Source organism: Lampetra planeri, chromosome 50, assembly GCF_965212315.1.
Source record: "Lampetra planeri chromosome 50, kcLamPlan1.2.h2, whole genome shotgun sequence".
Classification (NCBI taxonomy): Eukaryota; Metazoa; Chordata; class Hyperoartia; order Petromyzontiformes; family Petromyzontidae; genus Lampetra; species Lampetra planeri.
Genome location: NC_136156.1, coordinates 6,538,163 through 6,562,628, shown reverse-complemented (window position 1 = coordinate 6,562,628; position 24,466 = coordinate 6,538,163). Strand labels below are relative to the sequence as shown.

The 24,466-nt window shown below is 45.7% G+C and overlaps 1 protein-coding gene across 5 annotated transcripts in view; it reads right to left on the bottom strand.

Moving 5' to 3' along the window:
- Positions 1-21,598, bottom strand: part of LOC144734115 (interferon lambda receptor 1-like) — a 37,650-nt gene extending 16,052 nt beyond the window's left edge. Inside the window, exons 1-3 of one of the 5 annotated variants that reach the window (XM_078616181.1) lie at positions 21,104-21,598; positions 6,285-6,381; positions 1,808-1,945 (exon numbers count right to left, since the gene is read on the bottom strand). In XM_078616181.1, coding sequence (XP_078472307.1) covers positions 1,808-1,919 — 112 coding nt within the window. In that variant the 5' untranslated portion in view covers positions 1,920-1,945; positions 6,285-6,381; positions 21,104-21,598. Of the gene's footprint in view, positions 1-1,807; positions 1,946-4,054; positions 6,236-6,284; positions 6,382-11,622; positions 12,017-21,103 lie in introns of those variants that run through there. The other 4 variants (XM_078616180.1, XM_078616179.1, XM_078616178.1 and 1 more) reach the window with 4 other exon arrangements.
- Positions 21,599-24,466: the final 2,868 nt, after the last annotated feature.

The window sequence follows — 24,466 nt, the reverse complement described above, 5'->3', positions numbered from 1 at the left end:
CTTGGAAGTGAATTGACTGCAAATACAAGTGGTGATTAACTGTGAACAGACAATAACAGGCATTGTGATTTCTTGCATCAAAGAAAAGGCAGGATGTACATGCATAGTGTTATTAATGCATGTACATATGTTTATTACCCTATGAATAACCCAACCGGTGATGGATATCCATTGTACAGTAAACCCTTATTCATATTCTTTGTAATAATTCAACACATGATGTTCTGGCCTTGCAGAATTATCCAATATTCCGATGTATGTACATTGTTGATCCCCAGTGCATCCTGCCCCAATAAATGTAGTTTTTTTAAAAATTCGTTTTCCAAACATTATTTTCCAAAAACAAGTAACCAGCACTGCAGGCGAAGAAGGAGGATGCGGTAGGTTCCATGTGGTAGGTGATGGAGGTGATGGAGGTTGTGGAGGTTGTGGAGGGGGGCTTCATGCACTTCGTATGCACTTACAGTACTGTATGTTCACTTTAGCACGACATTTTCACTTAAACATCAAATGACACTCCACTTAAACTTCACATTTTTCACTTAGCAATTCATGTTTACTTTGAGACATTATTTTACACCATATTACTCGCTGTCAGACGACACCAGCTGATGTGGCACTTCACTGTTGACAGAGGTGCCTGTGGAAGAATGTCCTTGATCCTCTTCTGTACCTTTTTGTAGCTGCTAGGGTCCTTCAACGTTCAGGCGCCGGAGGATCATCACAGGCACCACCACGAGACTGACTCATTGTTTTGGGTCATGCCGAAATTGGACCATCCGGTACGGCAATTCGGCTCATGGCGAATTACTAATACTGCATATGTGCTGAAAGCGCAGTCGTGTTCAAGTATCCCCAATTACGAATGATCAAATACCGAAATAACGAGGTCTTATTGTAATTTATACACATACATTAAACCCCCCCCACCCTCTGGCCTTCCCATCTGATTTGCTCATGTGTGACGTCATCACATGTATCCCTCTATTTAAGACCGGGGCAGGAGGATTTCTCCACAACGCTGGCTGTCCGCATGATGATGTTGGTTGTAATTACTGGCGAAACGTCGTACTCGAATTGAAAATGTTGTAGTGGGTTTACTCTCCAACACACCGGTGTGCTGAACTCGTAACACATTTGCATGTTTTGTTTACGTGACAAAGCTTACTAATTGGCTGTGTCGGGTGGTGGTGGGTTTAACGACACATTTATATTCATGCGATTAACCCAAATACCTCTATTTTGGCTAATATTGGTCGCGAAAGCCTACGTGTTAAAACCTATCAAAACATATCAGCCCCATAGAGCGGTGATTGACTCCCGTCCATCCCCACGCCCGATGATTAATTGTTAAACACGACCCACGTGAACGCGTAGCGCCTACTACATGATGGGCAGCAGAAAGGTAGTGTAGCAAAAACTATCGTTGTGCTGTACTTCTATGCTCTCGCGTAGGTACTCCCCACCACAATGACCAGCGTCGTGAAGTGTAGATGTCAACGTGACCCCCATGAGCCGCACGGTTTGCAGAAGCCCTCATCCAGCAGTGGATCAACAAAAGGGGCTCTACATGTACATTTATGTACGTCACCAAGTGACCCACAAATAGACATGGATGGGTATGCGTTACGTACACGTACAAATCATGAATAACAGGATTAATTCGGCGCCTGCAATTCCTCTTATCTGAGCTGTGGAAAACGAGAGATAACTTGCGTATCTTTACGGATAAAAGATAACAGACCGCAGCGATAACAGGAGTCACAGTTTTCGGGAATACTAATAGGTGAAAGTGGACTGAACTCACCACTCGAAGTTGCTCGCTGGACAAACGGCAGCATACACAGCAGCAATGTGAAGCCACAAAAGGTCTTCTTCGCATTGAGATTTTGAGGGTTGTTTTTCGCAGAGAAATCCATCCCCTTGTCTCTGTCGTCTTCACAAGCTGTGCGAATAAACACAATCGCAGAAACATTGCCACAACAGCTGCTCACAACGTATGCCCTATTGTTGATTACAAGTGCTTCTGGTTTGCCAGACAGTGTCAGCGGAGCCGGGTCTAGGCCTGTCCCCTCTTCCCGCGACAGCACTGCCCATCACAATGACTGTGACGCCGCGGTGGCTAGGAGATTTTAACTACCTTGCCTGGTATACAGGAGGTCGTGGGTTTGATCGCGACCCTGACGCCTGCTGCTGTATATTTGGAGTTTGCGTGACGTCTCTCTCCCCGTGGTCGCGTGGTTTTTTATCCGGGTCCTCTGGCTTTTCCCTCCATATTTACAAACATGCGTTTAGAATATTTGGCTTATATACATTTCCACGTGATAACCCACTTCGTTGAGCTATCCTTTGTGGCTAGGTCGCTTCTGAAAAAGAGCTACACAGTTCAGTGGGCCTTACCTGGTAGAATAAAAATTGTTAATAGTTTTTATAGTGGCTTCAGAAATGCCTATTACCAAACCACTCAATGTCAACGATGGTTATGAGTGGATGAACATCCTCAAGCTAATGATGAATATCTTACTCTTTTATTACCTTCGGGGTTTTCTTATCACCAGGCTGCACTCTTTTCATAGGTTTTCCACTGCATTTTTTTGTCTGTTTAAAATTGTATTTCCATTTGTACCTCTGTACAGCAACTTTGGAAGGTGCTATACCAGTGTACATTATTATCAATACCACCACCCGCTAAGAACCGAAGCATTGCTACCTTTGGCAAAAATAAATTTCGATTCCAAATGGAGACGCAGGTCGAGATAAATTAGTCACGCTAATAGAGACTTCCAAAGTTGGTAATTGGCTATATATGTAAATAAAGACATGTACTGAGATCACTGATTGGCTGACACTGGGTAGGTGGGTGGGGGGTACCGGTAATCGCTTACTCCTCACAACAACGTTTTCTAACTACGAGTGGGTTCAGTGTTCTGACCGCTTTTGGTCAACTGGACAAAAAGTAACGATTAAAGGAAATCCACGGACTCGGACTTGCAGTACATAGGAAAAGCACCGAGTAGTTAACGGCTGCCCACAACGTGTCCTTACTCAGACGTCACAACAAACACCTCCACAAATTAAAGTGCCTGCAAATCAACATGTCTTGCGCTATTCTGGGCATCAGGCATGGCCCACGTGGCTTCCATGGCTATGTTAACAACCATGCACTGGCTCCCCCATCAAATCAAGGACATGGTACAAAACCACTATCCTGTGCCACCGAGGTGTCTCTCTCAAGGTCTCCCCGCCCCACACCTCTCTACCCTTCTCACTCCACTGGACCACGGCACACCGCCGCGACCCGCCGAGCAAGTCCAACAATCTGCTCATCGTACCCAGAGCCAGGACCGTCCGTGGCGGAGTGGCGGTTCTCCGTAGCTGCACCGGCAGTCATCCGAACTCTCTCCCACTTCTCTTTGGTTCTTTCGGTAAAGCCACGTAGGTATGATGACGGACGCTTGTGTTGCGCCCGAAACGTCGTGATTTATTTTATTTTTCTACCTACGTGACTTTACCCAAAGAACCAAAGAGTATGGATTCCTGCAGTCACGAAAGCTTCAAATCAAGATCTCTCCCACTGCTGCACACACGCAGCGGCATCCAAGCACCATGATCCACCTTCAAGCAGCAACTCAAGTATCTCACCTGGTTCAGACTCTCACCTGGTTCAGACTCTCTCACCTGGTTCAGACTCTCACCTGTCCAGACTCTCACCTGGTTCAGGCTCTCACCTGGTTCAGGCTCTCACCTGGTTCAGGCTTTCATCTGGTTTATTCTCTCACCTGGTTCAGGCTCTCACCTGGTTCAGTCTCTCACCTGGTTCAGACTCTCACCTGGTCCAGGCTCTCATCTGGTTCAGGCTCTCACCTGGTTCAAGCTCTCACCTGCTTCAGTCTCTCACCTGGTTCAGACTCTCTCACTTGGTTCAGACTCTCACCTGTCCAGACTCTCACTTGGTTCAGACTCTCTCACCTGGTTCAGTCCCTCACCTGGTTCAGACTCTCACCTGGTTCAGGCTCTCACCTGGTTCAGACTCTCACCGGGTTCATGCTCTCACCTGGTTCAGGCTCGCGTATGAAGGACTCTAAACTCTGGCTCCGTGCCTCAGAGATCTCGAACGATGCGTTCTGATTCGTGAAATGTGCACACTATAAAGTGTGTTTATTGTTACTACCAAGGCAGAGCAGTGCTTTTCTACAGCTTTACTTTATTGTGCTGAAAAATCCCCTGCGTTGTTGACTATTGCCAGAAGTATTTATTACACAAGCCACACCCTGCTGAACAAGACCCAGATAAAATTCAACTGATGTTGATTTATCTGCTTAAAGAAATGCTACCGGGAAATTGTTCTTTACAGCCTGTAGGTTGGGCCTGCATTGTTCCAGACACCCCCATATGGTGGAACTGCATTGTTCCAGATAGCCCATAGGCTGGACCTACATTCAGTTCATTTCAGTTCATTTATTAGGATTTACCCTGTGAGCCATTCGGCTCTTGATTTGGGTTCAACCGCAACAAACAATACAATTACAAGATACACCTAAAATTCATTGTACACAAATCTAAACATCACAAACGTAAACAATAAAATCCTACAGAAAAAGCACAACCCGTCCATGCTGCGTACAAAAAAGTGCAAAAAATTCCATTTCGATGTTTGATCCCAATAACAATCATAATACAATACAGATCAACATTTTAAGTATAAATCTATACTAAATCAAACAATCGGGCAAACCAAGCCCCTCTAAAACTTACTAAAACAATGCTATATAAACAACATAACAGTTTTCCCAACAAATGTGATCAAAGTTTACAATAGCGACACACACAGACAGCCCGTAGATTGGAATTACATTGTTTCAGTAGGCTGGACGACATTTTATTAAATTCTTTGACGATGATGCATACACGTGTCTATTAAATCAGTAATGTATTAAAATGACAAGACAAGAGGTTTTTAAAATCTTTTTTTCATAAAAGACATCCTCTGAGTCACTTCTTCTCAATAAATCATGTTACCCATAAGAGCTTCTCCCGAAAATTCCATCCCCATTGCGTTGTCGGCGTCACGGGACGGAGAACGCGTTCGGATCTCTCACACGGAAGCGTAACCCTTCAGATGCTGCAAGACCCGACCTGCATTGGCTTCCGGTTGCCGAACGAACACGTTATAATGTCGCAATAATTGCACACATACAACACACACAAAGTCTTCTTATCCCACACGTTTGTCCCACTCATGGCCACCTTCCACACTGCCCTGTCCTGTGCCATCTCTCTTTCCGCTTCTCGGGCCAACATGTCCGATCGCACCACATCGCCCCACACACACAAAGTGACTGCCACTAACGAATCACCAATAACCTTGCTGATCTCGTCAAGGAGTATATAGACACGTACGGGCCTAAACGAAGAGCCATTCCCCGCGACTAAAACAAACACAGGCCACATTTTTGCCAAATAAATAATCGGATAATGCGTCTCCTTCACGTTTCCATCGCTCCACGTGAAAAAAAAATTAAAGTATTTTCTGTTACACAACCCATCGGCCATACTACGTCCTTCTGGGAGTACATACTTTCAACAGCACTGTTCGAGACACGCAAACTCTTGACTCATGTCTTGTATCAGCAGTCAGGCTTGCCTGAATAAATGCTGGTTAACCGCTGATCGTACAGGCAAGGACCCCTTCGTTTCCTTATGCTATAGGAGCCCATCTGCCCCGGGTTTGACCCAGAGAGTCGGGGCAATGGCATCTGTGTTTGGGCGGCAGGAATTCATCTATACCGGTATTGCGCTGATCTTTTATTGCAGCAGAACTACCTAGGGCTGACTGAGAAATACGTCCGCGTGCACGCCAGTGACCCTGGCACCGTGTAGGCGAGGCTTTGTGGATCGCTCAAATGCTGTGAAACTCCCTTCCCGTGGGGCGTCGAGGTGCCTCAACGCTGGCTCGCAAGGAGAAGGCGGTTACAGCAAGTGGAATGATCGCCACCTGTTTCCATCTGTACAGGGATAGAGCGTTGCCCCCTTGTGGGTTTTCTCCGGGTGCTTCGGTTTCATCCCACAATTACAAACAACTCGTCAGTGATTGGCCACAAACATCTTGAAAGAAAAACCTAATGTAGCAGGACCCTCCTGAAAACGAGCCCTGTGACTCAGTGTGGCATTCCTGGATAAATACATTATTATAGCTAAATCAGCCTGACCTGCGTGCTTCCTTATCGCATTACCAAATTAACATTCGAACATGTGTACACTCCTGCATGGAGTCATGAGCATACCAGGAATTGAACCGGCCACCCTCTTCAAACTGCTTCTGCGGCCAGAGTGCGCTGACCAGTTGGTCGGAGATCCAGCTGCCCGATTAACGTAATCGCGCTGCAACCATCCGATGAAAAAAGCATTAAAAAAATACGAGGAAGGTTTTCGACGTTGTTTCTACACCTCTCTGTGTACAGTGTTTCCGAACATTTGTCAAGGTGCGGCATTGCAGTAGTTTGTGGACATCTGTGAAAAAAATTGCTTCATAGCTCATCGGTATTCTCGACGGTAAACAAAATAAAGATTCTGTCGATGGACATGAAATGCGCGATAGAAGCAGAGCAGTGTCATCTTATGAAGGGGAAAAACGTGGCCGTATTTAGTTCGACGTCTTATCGAAGCAGCATCTGGATTCCAGTCACTTTCGCTTTTTGACGGACTAGCTTTACTACCAAGACTTGGATTCTTGTCTTGGATTAATACACGGCCTACGCGGAGGGTGGGGGGTGCGTGACGTCAGCAGGCACACTGCGTGACGCTGCCGCATGTGGGTGACATCACAGATGTGACGTCACCGCTCACTTGCCGTGCAAAATATTACATCCATTATTGAACCCCCCCCCAAAATGCAAAAGTCAAATTTTATACTTTTTGCATTGTGTACAGTCTGGAAGCTACCCACATGCCAAATTTCAAGTTTGTTGCATGTCGGGAAGTATGCTAAACATTTCGAACAGACACATTCACAAATTTCCCTTTAACATATATAGATGAGCGAACAGCTTTTGTTGGCTTGCATTCTTGTATAATACCATTGGAACCTCATTTGCCAGTAAAAAATATGATAATTGTTTTTTTACCCTTCTATCTGGCAACAAAACTGACACCTTTTTTTGTATAATGTTTGTATTTCTTTTGTACGGCTTCTCCAATGGAAGACAGTGCGATCCTTGGCTCACATCTGCGATTACGGTGCTTCGAAGTGAGGTTGTTGTTCGGGGAGGGAGGGTTCAAAGCGCAAGCCCTTCGACGGACAAGCAGAGAACTCGAACGCCAATCCACAAAGGTGGAAACAGAGCATAGGTTCCTGGAAAGTAGTGTACTAATTTACTATCTTGTACCAGAAGTGACTGAGCCTGAATCTACAACGTCATTTGGCCATACGCAGAAAAGGTGAAATAACAATTGGTACTTTTAAGACCGGGCTAAAAAACAGATATTTTTTCTTCTGTTCAGTTTAATTTTCTCAGTGCCGTCCGTGCTTGCATCTCAAGTTGTATTTGTGTGTGTGCTGAATACGGCGCATCATTCACCTTGGAAGGACCGAATGAACAAAATAAGAACGGTCATCTACAGCCCTTTGCCCATCCACCGCTGGACGAAGGCCCTCCCCAAGAAGCATGGTCGTGGGAGGCAACAACCCCGGATGGCACGATGCCATGTCAGCAATGGTGGTTGTTTGACCACACGTCACCACGCTTGTCAGTGCCGATTGGTGAAGGTGGGAGCCGTCCCGGATATGGCTTGCCGCTGTTACCCGTGGCCCAGGATTCAAACGTAGGTGGCTTATATCGATGGGACCTTTTTTGTCCCATTGATATAATCCATCCTGGCAATAAAACAGGAGGTGTTATGATGTTCAAACACCAAATAGAGATACCTTTTGCAAGGCATCAAGTCTGCATTAACCACACGGTATTTGTGGCAAAAACATGGCAACAAGCATGCTCTGATAATGTATGCATTGTCTTTGAAACTGATTGGCCTACACCAGTCAATCAGAGAGGTGGCTTGGTTCATTCTGCACTGTGCTAACCGCTACGCCGAATGGTGTTCAAATTAACTTACAAACAACTTGTGACAGACCCAACACAGAAGATCCCTGGGTTTGATCTTCTATGAAGTCCACCCTAAACCGCATCCGCACAAATAATGGTAGATGCGGATACCTGATGCACAAATGTAAAATTAAAAACTCTCCAGTAACGTGCGACTGTGGTCATCCAGGACAGACCGCACAGCGTGTAATGACGCAATGCCCCGATCCAGAAATACGAAGAAGACATCACAGCGATACATTCAGCTGCTCCTGACAGTCATCTGGCTTGACCACCTGAATGCGAAAATTGGAGTTGTTGCTCTGCATCTACATCAGTCGTACTCAAGAAGGAGCTCGCTATGCAACAACTCACCAAATAGGCGACTTCTTATTACCAATCGTAATTATTTTATGTAGTTGCAACCAACTTTTAAGTTTGTATTTGAGCACTAACTCCTGTATAAGATGGCCTACATGTGAGAATAATCAAGAGTGTTTGACACCCAATGTTCTCTTCTTTAAAGGGGTCAGTAGACCCGTGGAACGAAGTGGATTAGTCATCGGTCCCTGAACCTGTGACATGCAGTCGCCCCAGTTACACTGTAGTCAAATTCTTTCAAAACGTCCTACATATCAACCTGCAGGGCATTCATGAGCTTTACATATTTACTGTGTTTACTTATTAACCAGATGTTGGTGCACGCGATTGATCGTTCCGATTACACCACGAAATAATCATTGGTCTCATTGCGTTTCCGTTGCTGGCAAGGTCACGGGACAGACCCAGGTGATACTGGTTAACTGACCACACAAACTTAGACACGCCGAATACGAGGGGGTGGGTGGCCAGCACCATGCCCGTCCGCCTGTGTCGTTGGGCGTTGATTGACCGCATTTCACCGCGGCTGGGGTTGTGCCGCTGGGGTTGTACGTGCCGGTGAAGGTGGGGGGAGCATGAACGTGGGAGTGTAGAAGTGCAGTGCAATGTTGTGCCCCCTTCTACCCACCACGTAAGAAGCGCTGCCCGCAAGTGCTGCGTCTCGCTGTCTGGCACCAACACAATTATATAACAGTGCGGCGACCTTCATTGTCTACATGTCCGACCCCTCACACGTCATCAGCATTCCAGAGTTTTGTCTTTGACACCGATTGGTCTACACCGGAGACAGCTTTCTTTATGGCCCAGTCACAACCAGTGTCAGACCAGACAAGACAATGCATGTATCACCGGAAGCATGTTTTTTGTTTGCACGTTCACCACAAGTACGTGTGGTTAATGCTGACATGATTCCTTGCAAAAGGTGTCTGTTTGGTGTTTGAATGTCTTATCACAACTGTTTTATTGCCAGAAAGGTAAAACCAATTCTAATACGCTTTGAGAACACAGCCAAGAGCTTTCGAGTTTGAGTGTTTGGCAAGTTTCATCATCATCATCAGCTAGGGTCAGCCGACTGCTTGATGCAAAGGCCTACCCAAACTGATGGCTGCTAACGATTCTGCGACGTAAATAATCAAAATTTCGATTTAAAGCTTTCGTGACTGCAGGGATTCATCTTCTTGGTTCTTTTGGTAAAGTCACGTAGAAGGGAAATAATAAAATAATAAAACATTATAAAATACAATTCTCACGACGTTTCGGCCACAACGCAAGCAGCCGTCCTCAGGTGAAGAACAGGTCTGTCCTGACCTTACCGAAAGAACCAAGAAGGGTAAATAATCCACCTAAACTCCCGCACACACGAATTGATTTCATCGCTCTGCCTCCTCGGTGGACGTGCTCTCCGATACGCTCCAATCCTTGGTTGCCACTCAATCATCATTCTCAGCCATCCGCCGTCGACCCCTTCCAGCGGCGTGCCCTGCACTTACATTTGCAGAGAAGTTTGAAAGATGTCTTTAAAACTGCATATGTTCTACAATCAATGTGTTCCTCTCAGGGTTATTGCAAGAGTGCATTTGGCAAGTTTTAAGTGTGTATTATGTTTTTTTGACACTTGATAAACTTTGCTTCAATGCAGCAGCATTATTTTGTTTTCAAATTCTAATGTCAATCGTGTAATTTTTCAATGTATGCATTTTTATTTGCTTTTTCAAGTGTGGATAAAAAAAAAATCTGCGTATTTTTTTTTCTTTCTATGAAATCAACTTTATTTTAAAACTTCATTTTTATTCCTATTCTGTTTTTTTTCTTTCCTTTATTCTTTTTCGTTTAATAAAAAAAAAAATCTGCTGTACCTCCATCCTCTGTCTCTTTCTGATGTGTTCACATCTATCTGCATGTCAGATTCTTCTCGTTGTTTCACTTCAATGCTCTTACACATTCACTTCCTTTTAGTTTATCATCCACTGCCCTCACACTGTGCCTCTAACCCTTCGCTTACTTTACACAATTTCAGTTCTTTTTTCAGATTCCTATTTAGTGCTCCCCCCACTGCTCCCCCCTCCACCACATGTCTTTAATTGGCAATTCACCCACGCAAAACGTGAATGGCCACGAGTTGCGTGAGAGGGTGGAGGCCTTCCCCACGCAACTATTACGATAAACTAAACTTTTTTTACCAGGTTAAGGCCCACTGAGCTACATAGCTCTTTTTTCAGAAGTGACATTTCCAAATAGTAGATAGATGGGTCTGTAGTCTGACAGTAACAATTAAGAGCCCATTTCATGCACAATTCAATTTCTGACAGTTTCAGAAATTCTTTCAATGGTCTGGATTAAAGTAATTCTGCCCAAATTCACGAACACGCTTTTGGCTTCTTACACCGATGTTTTAAAACATCGGTGTAAGATGGGTTGCTTTTGGCTTCAAAGGCGGCAGAAAGCTTATCGGCAAATGCAAATGTCTCAGATACTCATCACCTGACATTTATCTGCCTAGGCAAAGTCAAAGACGCCAAGTGCAACCAAGGACACCGTAGAGAAATTTACCCACATGGAGAGGGTCTTGTGGAGCGCCCAAATAAAAAAAAATTGTAAATCTTTTTTTTTAGGCGTTAGGGTTGGAATCTAACCCACGACCTGTAGACCAGAGCGAGGCAGTTAACATCTCGTCACCGTGGCGCCCTAAATATGTAGCATCTTCCCAACACCGGCGGAGCCAGTGGGGGGGTGGGGTGGTACGTGCCCCCCCCCAATGATCCGATCTAAATCCCTAATTTCGATCGGATCATTGGGGTTTATTAGTAATAAATCGGCATTTTGCTACCCCCACTGCCACTGTGTAGCATATTATTACGTGCCAGGGACTCTATGAGATGATAGGACAATAGTCCGAGTCCATAATTGGCAATAAGTAACGGCAAAGCGGTTATAAGTGACTCACAGAATTGTGCGCAGTTGCGTATACAGTACACGACTTCCCTGAAGGCATTCAGCTTCAGCGAGCGCGATGCCGGTCACACAACGCGGCTCGAATTCGACCCTCGATCGATGGCTGCGCCATCGCCGCACACGCGTCGAATAAAAATCAAGGGACAAGTCTTCACTTACAAACAACTCCTCTATCATTTTCCATTGCTGGAGGGGTTGCCCCCCCTACCTGAAAATCCTGGCTGCACCATTGCTTCCCAATGTGGTGATGATGATCCAGTGAACCCCACTCAACAGAGAGAGGCCCATGGATGTCCCGCACTGGCACAAGGAAAAACGTTCGGGGCAGAAACAGATTGGCTCGCAGACACGGACACCGCGAACGCGCTCATAGCGAGAGCGGACCGAGAATGGAAATCCCCCCCCTCCCCCTCGCGTGTTTTGGTCAGCGAAAATAGGAAGAAGAGAGCCAATGGGAGGAGGATGATAATGGCTTCGTGCCCTAGCCGGCGTGGGTTTCATAATGCTTACAAGCACGTGACAACACCGCTGACGCTTTCCAGCCTGTCCCTGAAAGGGCGAAGGTGGCACTGCTTATAAAACGTATGCGCACACGACGAAAACTATTGTCTTCTGCGAATTTGCTTATGTGCAAACGAGCGGTATTTCAATGTACTAGACATGCTTATCCTCTTGTCAATTAAAGGTTGGCTGAGGCAACTGCCTGCGCCATGTCAGCCATGGGGGTTGCTTGACCATACTTCACCACGCCGGTCAGTGCGGATTTGGTGACGGGGGGAGGAGGCCCAAGGCTGGTGTTGAGCCGTGACCAGGAATCAATCTCGGTTCTCTGGGTTCAAAGTGCAGTGCGCTAACCACTATGCCACCGTTCCATCCCCATACTGTCAAAGACAAAGTGAAATCGACACCGATGCATGCTTCTTCAAAATTTCAGTACCCCTACGGAACTTGGGATTCCTCACCAAATAAATCTGAACCGACTGTGACTGAAAGCACCGTCATGCGTCAAAAACGAGGCACAATTTGAGTAGGAATACATTTTTGGGTTAAATCGTGTGACCCCAAAAATCGAATGTGAAATGTAATATTGGTCACGAAAGCCTGTGCGCATTTCAAGGCACAGTTAACTTTCTCATTAACCATGTCCCTTGAGTCACCATCGGCGAAGGAGTAAGCAGATTTGAAAGAAGGTAAAACTGCATTTTAGAAATAGTTCGATCTATTCTATTATTTTAGCGTGTGGCCTTGAATTCAGGAGCTAAATACCAAAGTCAAGGTCTGCTAGCCGCGAGAAGACGACAGTGATTTACGATATGGCCCAAAGTTTGGGTTGCATGACCCCAATCATACTACTCTGGCTTGTCTTAAAATTATCAATTTATGAAGGAGATGTGCGCATCGGCCTGTTGATGTTCGGATCCGGTTGATGGTTACAACAGTCAGTTTAACACAGGAGGTCTTCACGACCAATATTATCCACAAGAGGTTTTTGTACGAGGGGAAACTTCGTACTACGAATGCCAAATGGTTTCGGTTTACTCTCCAACACCCAGGTGTACTGAACCAGTCACGAATTGGCATGTTGTGTTTACGTGACAAACCTTACTAATCGGCTGTGTCGGGTGGTGGCGGGTTGAACGACACATTTATATTTGTGCAATCTAACCCAAGAAGGCCTCTATTATGGTTACACCAGTGTCTACGATGAGGAGCGGATGCCATATCCAAGAGGTGTGCTTGTGTTGCAATCGAAACGTCGTATGCTATTATTAAATTATTTTTTCTTTCTACGTGACTTTACCGAAATAACCAAAGAGTAAGAGGTGTGTGACGTTTGGGTCCCGATTGAGGCGTTTACTCCGAATGTCGTTCCATCGTGCACGCTAGCATTCTTCCAGATCTTTGTCGATCATATTTACGTGAAGTATACCGCTTTATTATGAACTACAGAACCGTGCTGAAGTACATACTCTATTAAAAGTGGGCGTCAACGATAACATCAACAGCTGTCACTTGCCACCAAGTGATGATGACCCAGAGGTCGCAACCGAGTACCCGATACCCGTACCCTACCCGATACCCGGCTACCCGTAGCCGGCCAGGTACGGGTACGGGTACCCGTTTGCGACCCTGGTGCGGTCGGGTACGGGTACGGGTAAGGAATCAAAACCCGTTTGCGACCTCTGTGATGACCCCCCCCCCCCAGCTCGTGCACAGTCAGGTGCACTTCTGAGTGTGTTTGAAGTGCCAAGTGTCATAAAGCTCTCCAGCGAAGGAAGTAAAAGGGACACACACACACACATCCCCCAGTTGGTAATGGGTTAAATCGAGACGGGCCGGCAGACACGCCACTGGATAATTTTGGGCCTGGGGAAACGTTGATATCAACCCGCTCTCCAAATAGCCTCCTCCGAACCTGTCAGGTCCATGGACGAAGTGGCAGGCATTTCACGACGCGAGCCACCAATGACTCACGCACCGGTATGGGCCAACGCAAGGACCTTCGGTTTCTTGCGCAAAGAAGAAGAAACCGCATGCCACTGTTGTAACCGCCAGCATTTGTTGTTCACCTATAACAGCTGTGGGCTGATTACATTCAGCTCGCACGTACTCAACAAAAAGCCCACACACACCTCACGGGGCCCGCCGGCTTCGCTCACAGCAGCGACCGCCAATGCCCGATCTTATTCGAAGTCAGGGGTGGGCGGCTCGACACAGTCGGTGTCGAATGAACTTTGAACAAATATTAAATGCTAAACCACACAATCTGATTGTGGATACGGTGCATTCTGCTCCGGCTCTCACCCCGCTGTGTGTAACAAGGCTGCGACACCCATCGCGAATTTGCGCTGAGTTTTGTAAGTACTGTGTGTTGAACTTCTTTCGCACCGTACGTAGTGAACCCTGCTAATCGGAGGTGCGGGGGGGTAGGGGAGAGACAACAAACTGCACACAAAAAGCAGTTCTTCAGAAATGAGTTTTCAGTCTCGATATAAAAGTGTATTCTGTCCAGTGCCCTCTGCCACTGCTGACAATATCCCAACATTCATAAGGTGAATTTATTCACTTTACAATAATAATTTACAAAGGTGGCTTTATTCACTTTACAATAATAATTTACAAAGGTGGGGGGGGAGGGGGTCTCAGCTTTCAGCCGGGGGGGGGGGGGCTAAGGCCCCTCCAGCCCACCCCTCCATTACTCCCCCCCCAGATGCTACAGGGCTGCACAGCAGTGAACGCGTTGTTCACGTGTTCCATTGTAGTTTGTGAAGCATCTACCAAGAACAAAGGGAGTGCAGAAAACAATACATTGCTGCACTCGACTATAATTAGTATTCCCAACGTCTAAGCTTCCCGCCGTCACCAACTCAGCAGTGCGCAGAAGTGTACGTGCACCGACAAAATGTTTTTTTTTCTCAGAATTCCAAGCAGGACATTTCCTGCGAATGAAACACCGACGGTACAATTTTAAATACATTTCGCAAGTCGCTCATGACTCACAACCGCCAATGTTGATAAAAGGTGTTCCTGCTAGAACTCCCAACAGTGGCCCCAACGGTGGCCATGAGCAAGTGGTTTGAAATTCCACATTCCCATGACGAATGGCAGTCCATCCTGAGTGAAATCGCAGTATGGAATATATACGCAACACTTCTGTGCGGAATTGTGTAGTGATGCCACATAACCATTGTGTGAACCTACCATATTGCAGTAAAGCATTCATGCAATATATAACGGCATCATTCTATCTATGGCAAAATAAGGGAAGGATAAATTGGGTAAAATGGCTGTTAGCAAAGGCAGAGCCAGGATTTTCAGGTAGGGGGGGGGGGCAACCCCTCCAGCAATGAAAAATTATAGAGGAGTTGTTAGTAAGTAAGGAGTTGTTAGTAAGTAAGGAGTTGTTAGTAAGTAAGGACTTGTCCCTTGCTTTTCATTCGACGCGTGTGCAGCGATGGCGCAGCCATCGATCGAGGGTCGAATTCGAACCGTGTTGTGTGATCGGCATCGCGCTCGCTGAAGGTGTTGATGCCTTCAGGGAAGTCGTGTGCTGTATACACGCAACTGCGCACAATTCTGTGAGTCACTTATAACCGCTTTGCCGTTACTTATTGCCAATTATGGACTCAGACTATTGTCCTATCATCTCATAGAGTCCCTGGCACGTAATAATATGCTACACCGTGGCAGTGGGGGTCGCAAAATGCCGATTTATTACTAATAAACCCCAATGATCCGATCGAAATTAGGGATTTCGATCGGATCATTGGGGGGGCACGTGCCATTCCACCCTCCCCCAGCACTGGCTCCGCCAATGGCTGAGTAATCGGGTTTGCAAAAGGAATGAGATATGCCAGCAGGGCAACGAGGCAATGGTGCAGGGGGTTGAAGGAGGTATGGGTGGAGCGTGATAGTGTATGAGGCTGATAGAAGGGTGTAGCAATGCAATGCATTTGTAGTGACGTAAGAGGGGAGGGGCTGCTGGGGGCTCTGGGACCCTAGGCAGATAAGCCGTTGGCGCCAGGCGCTAGGATCCCAGACAACCCAGACGCTTAAGCCCCTTGGCGCCAGGATCCCAGGCACCCCAGCCAGTTAAGCCCCTTGGCGCCACCAACGGGGGGGGCTGTGTGTGCTCTGTGGGATATCTGGGGGCGCACACAACCCCACCCCTCGTTGGGGACGAGGCATAAAAGGGCAGCTCCCTGGCCGATCAGGACCAGTTGTAGCTCAAGACTAGCCATCTCAGGACCCTGGGACGCTGTGAGGGCCAGTGGTGGGACTCTGGAACTCCCGGCTCTACGTCCTTGTGAGGGCGAGTTCCAGAGCGTAGCCAGAGTAGTGTATCTAGGTTGTGTACCTAGGCTGTAACAGAGTATCAGGACTGTTGGAGTGTTGGATTGTAATAAAGAAGTTACCTCTACAAGTGTCTCCGGAACCCATTACACATTAAATAATACATTGCACAGGAATGCCCTCATCACGTGAAGGCGTATGGGTATGTGGGCATGTGGGCATGTGTGAGTGCGTGGGCACACCTCTTGGCAGGCCTCAACGCATGCCACATTTACCAGATTCAACGAAGTTAAACTCAGTTAGCTCGAACTGGAATGTTTATTCATTGCTGCTCTCATGATTGTTTTGCATGTGGGAAGAAAACGGAAGCACCTTCAAGGTCAAGTTAATTTGTTTAACCAAATGAGAACTCAAATCGGCCACGAAAAGCCTTATTTGCATGAGTAACCTGGGTCAACAAAATGACAAAGACGACACAGAATTCAAGCGAACAGAAATGAGACCCAACAAACCAATGAGAACATCGCACTTGTCAAAAAGCCTACGCTGATGAGGCAGTAGCACTTAAAGGTCATCACCGACACATTCACGTACACCCACCGAATTGCCATCGCTTTCGGTCCGGCACATTGTTTTGTTCCCCTTCCTTTCCGGCACTTTCTTCAGAAAAGTTACGTGGGTTGGGTTCGCGTATTGGGGTACCTTACGAGAAGCCAAAACGTGAATAACAGGAAGGAATTTGTCGCAAGCTCCGGGTCATTCGTCTTACCCGTGGGAAGGGGGGGGACAGCGAATAGGACGAGACTACTCCCATGTGAATATTATCCACAAGGCAATGCGGGTGATGGGATAACACCGACAACTTTCTGGTGACCTATCTGTAAAAAATACACGAATAGAAAAAGCCCATCCACTGACAACAGGATTTATTTTTACAAATAAATTACGCGTCTTTGTGGAGAATATAACAAAGTAGATAAGCAGACAATGTTTCTTTCATATGTCTCTCTCTCCGTGTATAACAGTGAAGTATTTCTGACACAACCCAGGTGCCCAATGGCCTTCTGGGAGTGCATAATTTCTGAGATCATATCAAAGTATTTCTTACATAACCCGATCTTGAGATCATGCACTCCCACAAGGCCACTGGGCCGACAGGTTGTGTAAGAAATACTCTTAGATATTTTATGTTGACAGATATATGAAGGAGACAATGTCTGATCAACTATAATAGGACTTTTCACAGATCGATGAGAATTTGATCGGGCAGGAGTGCTCAAACTGCTTGGAACGCAAAACCAAAACTCTCGTGTTACGCAGGTTGGCTGTGGGGTTTTGAAATTAGAAATCCGGTGTACTCACACGCCTGTGTCTCTTGCTTCCAGGGATGAGCACCCGGGACCCACTCCCACTACGACCGCGTAATTATTTATGTTAAACTTAAAAGCTGCGTCCAAAAGTTGAACAATTAGCTGCGTACAATTTCCCGGAGTCCACACGCAACTCACGAGCCGTGGTCGATTCTATTATACGTGCCCTATGAAAATAACCACACTTTGTCCACTAAATTGTGGCCGAACATTGGACTACAAACTACAGTGGTGCCTCGGTATACGTCGTTAATTCGTTCCAGAAGGTAAGACTTATACTGAAAATGACGTATACCAAACGAATTTTTCCCATAAGAAATAAAGGCAAAGGAAACAATCCGTTCCAGAGTATAAGAAATTATATTTTACATGCCATATTATACATTTATGGGGTTGTATAAAATCACTTAGACACTACTTGTTACTAAAATGCATACGTAAATTAAAATGACAAAAAACACGTGAAATTTCACGAAGAGTTCTAGCAAGGGTTGTGCGCTGAACGAGATCTACTGTACAGGCAGACTGAGGAGCGGCGCTTTGTTTCAGTCGTGAACGGGGTCTACGCGGGGTCTACGCGGGGACTCATCCCGACCCACACAAGTTCTAGCAAGCGCGTCGTATCCCAAGCAAGACGTCGTATCCCAAGACATTTTTTTCTCTCGTCAAAACTCGACGTATACCAAATTCGACGTATTCCAAAGCGGTTGTATACCGAGGTATGACTGTGGTGTACCGCTATACACCATGCGCTGCAGTGCCGCCTACCCTTGACGTTACCACAGGACTCTTCTTATCCGCGGTGATCATGGAGGATGAACATTCTGTACCCTTTTGATTTAAAGCTTTCGTGACTGCAGGGATTCATATTCTTGGTTTTTTCGGTAAAGTCACGTAGAAGGGAAATAATAAAATAATATGAATATAAAACAATACACTTTTTTAATACAATAATTTTTTTTATTGTTTTATATTCATATTCTTTTATTATTTCCCTTCTAAGTGACTTTACCGAAAGAACCAAGAATATAATATTCCGTACCCTGCTATCCATGATGTTATCCTCAAATATGCTCCAATTGCGGATTTGTAAAAAAAAAAAAGTGTGTCTCGCGAAAAATTTTAACATTTCGCAATGAACTCTTCTTATCCGTGACAAATTTGCGAGTTTGGAGTTAAAATACCGTTCGGGGGACCAGTGGCCAAGGTTGCTATTACTTTAAGTTGCCGTTGAGTTCGGCACAGCGCTTACCATAACACGGCGGATGATGGGATGAAACTTTCCGTGCGACTCCTCTAATATCTGAAAAAATTGCGGATAATAGGAAAGCCGCTAAGAAATTTAAATAACGTGAAAACCCTGCGGATAACCACAAATACTATTGTGGTTTTTGCAGACCCTACAGCTCCAGCGGATAATAGGAGTCACAGATAATATAGCCATGGATAAGGGTTTCGACGAAGCATTGTACTGCAATACACCATTAACTCGAGTACACTCATTTGTGCTGTACTGCAATATACTGTAATGCACGAACACACGATTGCAACACAGTACACTTCACAGCACACTACGTAGAGTACTGTGCCGCAATAATGAAGACCACACAGTATTGTACACTACTCTACACAGTACAGTACAGAGTACTGTACACTACACAACACAATACTCTACACAGTACACTACTCTACACTGTACACTACACAGTACACTACACTACACACTACACTACTCTACACAGTACACTACTCTACACTGTACACTACACTCACTACTCTACACAGTACACTACTCTACACTACACAGTACAGTACACTACACTGTACATTACACTACACAGTACACTACACTGTACACTACACTGAGTTTGTACAAAAGGTTCCACACCAAAGTGAGTCCCTGTCACCTGTGTACCACGCGTAATTTCACTACGCACACACACACACACTGTATACACACACACACACACTGTATACACACACAAACACACTGTATACACACACACTTTATATACACAAACACACTGTATATACACACACACACTGTATACACACACACACAAACTGTATATACACACACAAACACACTATATACACACACACTTTATACACACAAACACACTGTATACACACACACAAACACACTGTATACACACACACACACTGTATATACACACACACTGTATACACACACACACAAACTGTATATACACACACAAACACACTATATACACACACACTTTATACACACAAACACACTGTACACACACACAAACACACTGTATACACTCACACACAAACACACTGGATACACACACAAACACACACACACTTTATACACAAACACACGCACTGTATACACACACACACACGCACTTTATACACAAACACACGCACGGCTTTGCTCAACGTGTGTGCCAACAGCATGTAGTGCAATTTATTAACGGCGTTAATGAATAATATACGAGTGGAAGTATGTACACGACCTTGTGTGTGTGTTATATAAAGTGTGTGTATATACAGTGTGTGTATGCAGTGTGTGTGTGTGTGTGTACAGTGTGTGTATACAGTGTGTGTGTATACAGTGTGTGTGTAAAGTGTGTGTATACAGTGTGTGTGTATACAGTGTGTGTATACAGTGTGTATGCAGTGTGTGTATACAGTGTATACAGTGTGTGTGTGTAAAGTGTGTGTATACAGTGTGTAAAGTGTGTATAAGTGTGTGTAGTTTGTATACAGTGTGTGTAGAGTGTGTATACAGTATGTGTACAGTGTGTATACAGTGTGTGTAAAGTGTGTGTAGTTTGTATAGTGTATAGTGTGTATACAGTGTGCACACAGTGTGTAGTGTATACAGTGTGTATACAGTGTGTGTACAGTGTGTAGTGTGTATACAGTGTGTGTATAGTGTGGGGAGCGGTGGTGCAGCGGTTAGCGCGCTACGCTACGAACCCGGCGTCCCGAGTTCGATTCCCGCTCACGGCCACCACCACCACCAACCCCAGCAACGATTATCGGAACCGGTCCTCCGCCTAGGTCGACTCAGCCTCAAATGACGACCCGGTGCGGTGTGTAAACATCGCCATTGGGGAGACAAAGGCGGCCGGGCGTGGTGCTGCTCGCTGACAGCACTTGCCCCTACAGTCAGTCACAGGCTACACGGGAGATCTTTGTCTTTGTATTCTAACACACGGCGGCCGTGTCCAGTCCGTATCGAGGGTAACGTCGCGGTAAGATCGCGGATCGATACCGCGGCTCGGAGAGTATCGATTTGTGAACACGAACACGCGATCGATAACTCTAACGCGCTAGAGTCGTAGACTGCGTTTAAGGAAATAGATATTATACTCACACGCGCAGTTTGACACTGTACATCAACATCATCAACAACATCATCATCAACAACAACAACATCATCATCAACAACATCGATTGTCAATGGGACCCGTGGCGTTGTTCGCGATGCTTCGCAGGAAAGACGTCGGCGTCTTTTCAGATCACAAACGAAACGCAACGAGTCCTCACCGTGTCGAGCGAAGCTTTAATCCTCTTCTTCCTCCTCCTCCTCTTCTTCCCTTCAAACCCTCGAGACGAACTCCCCCCACACACCAACAACCCAGCGAATGTGGAGTTCTATCACGAACTTGTTAAGGCGGTCAACAATTCACCACCACCAACTACGAGATACATCAACTGCGATGTCTGTTCGTGTTAAGTCGTATTATCTCTCTCTATCTCTCATCTCTCTCATCATCTCTCTATCTCTCATCTCTCTCATCTCTCTCACTTCCTATCACACACAGAGCGAACGCCACGACAATTGACGACTTCGCGTTCAGAAACCCCCTCACGCTGCCACCGACTTCGAGACCCTCCCACTGGGCGGGACTTTTCAAGAAACAATTTCCCGTAAACCCGTCAAGAGTTGCTGGTTGTTGTTGTCTTGTTGTTGTTGTTTGTTTGTGTTACCACACACGAGGGCGGCTCTTCACCACTGCCCTGTGGACCCAAGAACAACGATGGGGGGGTGGGGTCTCTCACCCACGTGGCATCTCTCTGGGGGTCGAGATGCCACGTGGGTGGAGATGGCCCCCCACGGAGACTTCCTCGAAAGTGTTTTGAGCTCTGAAAGTTGTAGATTTGAAGTTTTCGTGACTGTAAAGATCAATACTCTTTGGTTATTTCGGTAAAGTCACGTAGGTGAAAATAAAAAAGTAAAATAATAAAATGTAAAATAAAAAATAATATTTATTTATTAGTTATTTATTTTTATTTTCACCAAATGCGTGACTTTACCGAAAGCTCTGAAAGTGGTTTGAGTTCTGAAAGCTCTCAATTTGAAGTTTTCGTGCCTGCAAGGATCAATACTCTTTGGTTATTTCGGTAAAGTCACGTAGGTGAAAATAAAAAATAAAAATAATATAATTTTAAATAAAAATTTATTATTTAAAATTTTTATTTTTTTCACCTACGTGACTTTACCGAAAGATCTGCAAGTGTTTGAGCTCTGAAGGTGTTTGAGCTCTCACGTAGCGCCGGGCCGGGCTGGTCACGAGAGACGCGACTCATTGCGGGAGTGGGTGGCGTGGGATGTGTTGCTGGTTTCTGGGAATTGGAAGGAGTGAAATGGTCAATGATACATGCACAGAATATGAAAATGACGTGTTTTGTATGACAGTACACTGAATATAATAAATGCTAGGGCTTCTGAAAGCAACGGGTGGATAACGTAGCAGGTGCATTGTACTCACCCACCCCCTGCTTGGCTAATTGGATATCAAAACATAATTACAGACCAGAGGTCAAATTCCAGAGTTTTGTCAGTTTTTGTGGGATAGCATAAACTCACCAAGATTTAACAAGATGCGTGTAGATTTCAGAACTGTAATGTTCCAATGAACAACATTAAGCTTTACATACCTCTACTGTCATAATCATCATCACGATTCATGAGCAGGCAGATAGCGCTGTAGGTGTTCACTGCACATTTCGTCATTTATTTCCACTTTCCTCTCTGTCTTGTGATGCCAATGTGCTCAGGTAGTGGCCACATCTGACACCGATCTCGTCAAAGCCATTCTCTGTTGGGTCTTCCTCTCTCTCCAATCAAACAACAATAACAACACACTTTAAATGTTCTTGTTGTCCATCCTACCTGCACTCGACATCCGCTCCTGGATGAGGGTCACCCCCACTAGGCTTGTTCGTCTGGACTTCATCACGCTGCTAAATGCGCTTTCGGTGACTGCTGGCGGACGTACACGAGTACAGTACAACAATTGATGTCACGAAAGCTTTAAATCGAAATACAATTGATGTAGTTTATATTTTAGTTTTTTACGTGGTGGTTTGGCTGCTGCAGCTCCTTCCTATTAAAATTCCCTCCCTTTATTACTGCTAATCCTACTTCCTCCCTTTATTACTGCTAATCCTACATAATACACGAGCATAATATGACTTTGAGACTGCCTCCACCACCTACACATTCCACAAGTAGTGACTAATCCCATATCTGCATTTCCCATAAATATGCTAAATTCCTCTGTTGATATGTAAACTCCTTTGTCAAGGCGCCCTTCCCCCTCTAACCCAGCTTAAATATACGCTGCCAAGCTTGGTGGTGTTCATTCGGACGCTGTCTTTCCGATAGCGCTGTTCTTCGCCTGAGGACGGCTGCTTGCGTTGTGGCCGAAACGTCGTGAGAATTTTATTTACTATGTTTAATTTTTATTATTTTATTATTTCCCTTCTACGTGACTTTACCAAAAGAACCAAGAACAACAATAGATGTTTATTGCAAATGCCAGACGGGTCTTTGAGTTTGACAGCGACAATTAAGGGCCCCATTCATGCGCGCAATTAGTTTTTCTGACAGTTTCAGGAATTATTTCGGTGGCATGAATTAAAGTAAATCTACCCTAATTCACGCAGACGCGCTGCCCCCTAAATTGCCCAGGCGAATGTTGGGTGGCACAATTCCTCACCCACACCCACAGGCAGGACAAGGGGCGGGGGGGGCATTTTGCTGTGGGCATTCGAACACAACAAGGCCTGCCACAGAATGAGCCAACCAACTTGGCTCCTTGCCATCTAAATTAAACTTATTTTATTTTACTAGTTAAGGGGCCGTCCATAAATGACGTCATGCACCTGGGGGGGGGGTCAGACATTTGTGACGATGTGTGACGATGGGGGGGGGGGGGGTTGAGAAATGTGACGTCACATCAAAATGCGCAACTTTAAATAAATATAGACAACACGTTCTACTTAATTAAATAGACTTTTAATAAATGTTTTCTCCTACAACATCAGAGTGCAGCGCCACATTAAATACGCACGACAATGACAAGAGTTTAAAGCGATTTTCAGCATGTTTTTTTTTGTGGGGGGGGGGGGGGGGCAGAGCTTTGTGACGTCATATTTGAGGGGGGGGGGGTTTGACTTTTTGTGTGACGAAGGGGGGGGGGGTCAAAAATCGTCCAAAATCGCGTGACGTCATTTATGGACGGCCCCTAAGGCCCACTGAGCTGTGTAGCTCTTTTTCAGAAGCGACCTGGATATCACAAATGAAAGCTCAACGAAGTGGCCTATCACGTGGACATTAATAGCAGCCAAATGCCCTAAATGCATGTTTCTAAATATGGAGGGGGAAACCGCGACCACTGAGAGACAGGCAAACTCCTAATATACAGCAGCAGGCGTCAGGGTCGGGATCGAACCCACGACCTCCTGTATACCAGGCGAGGTAGTTAACATCTCATAGCCACCGTGATGATGAGAGAGACACGCAAACTCCAAATATACAGCAGCAGGCGTCAGGGTCGGGATCGAACCCACGCCCTCCTGTATACCAGGCGAGGTAGTTAACATCTCCTAGTTCCTATGGTT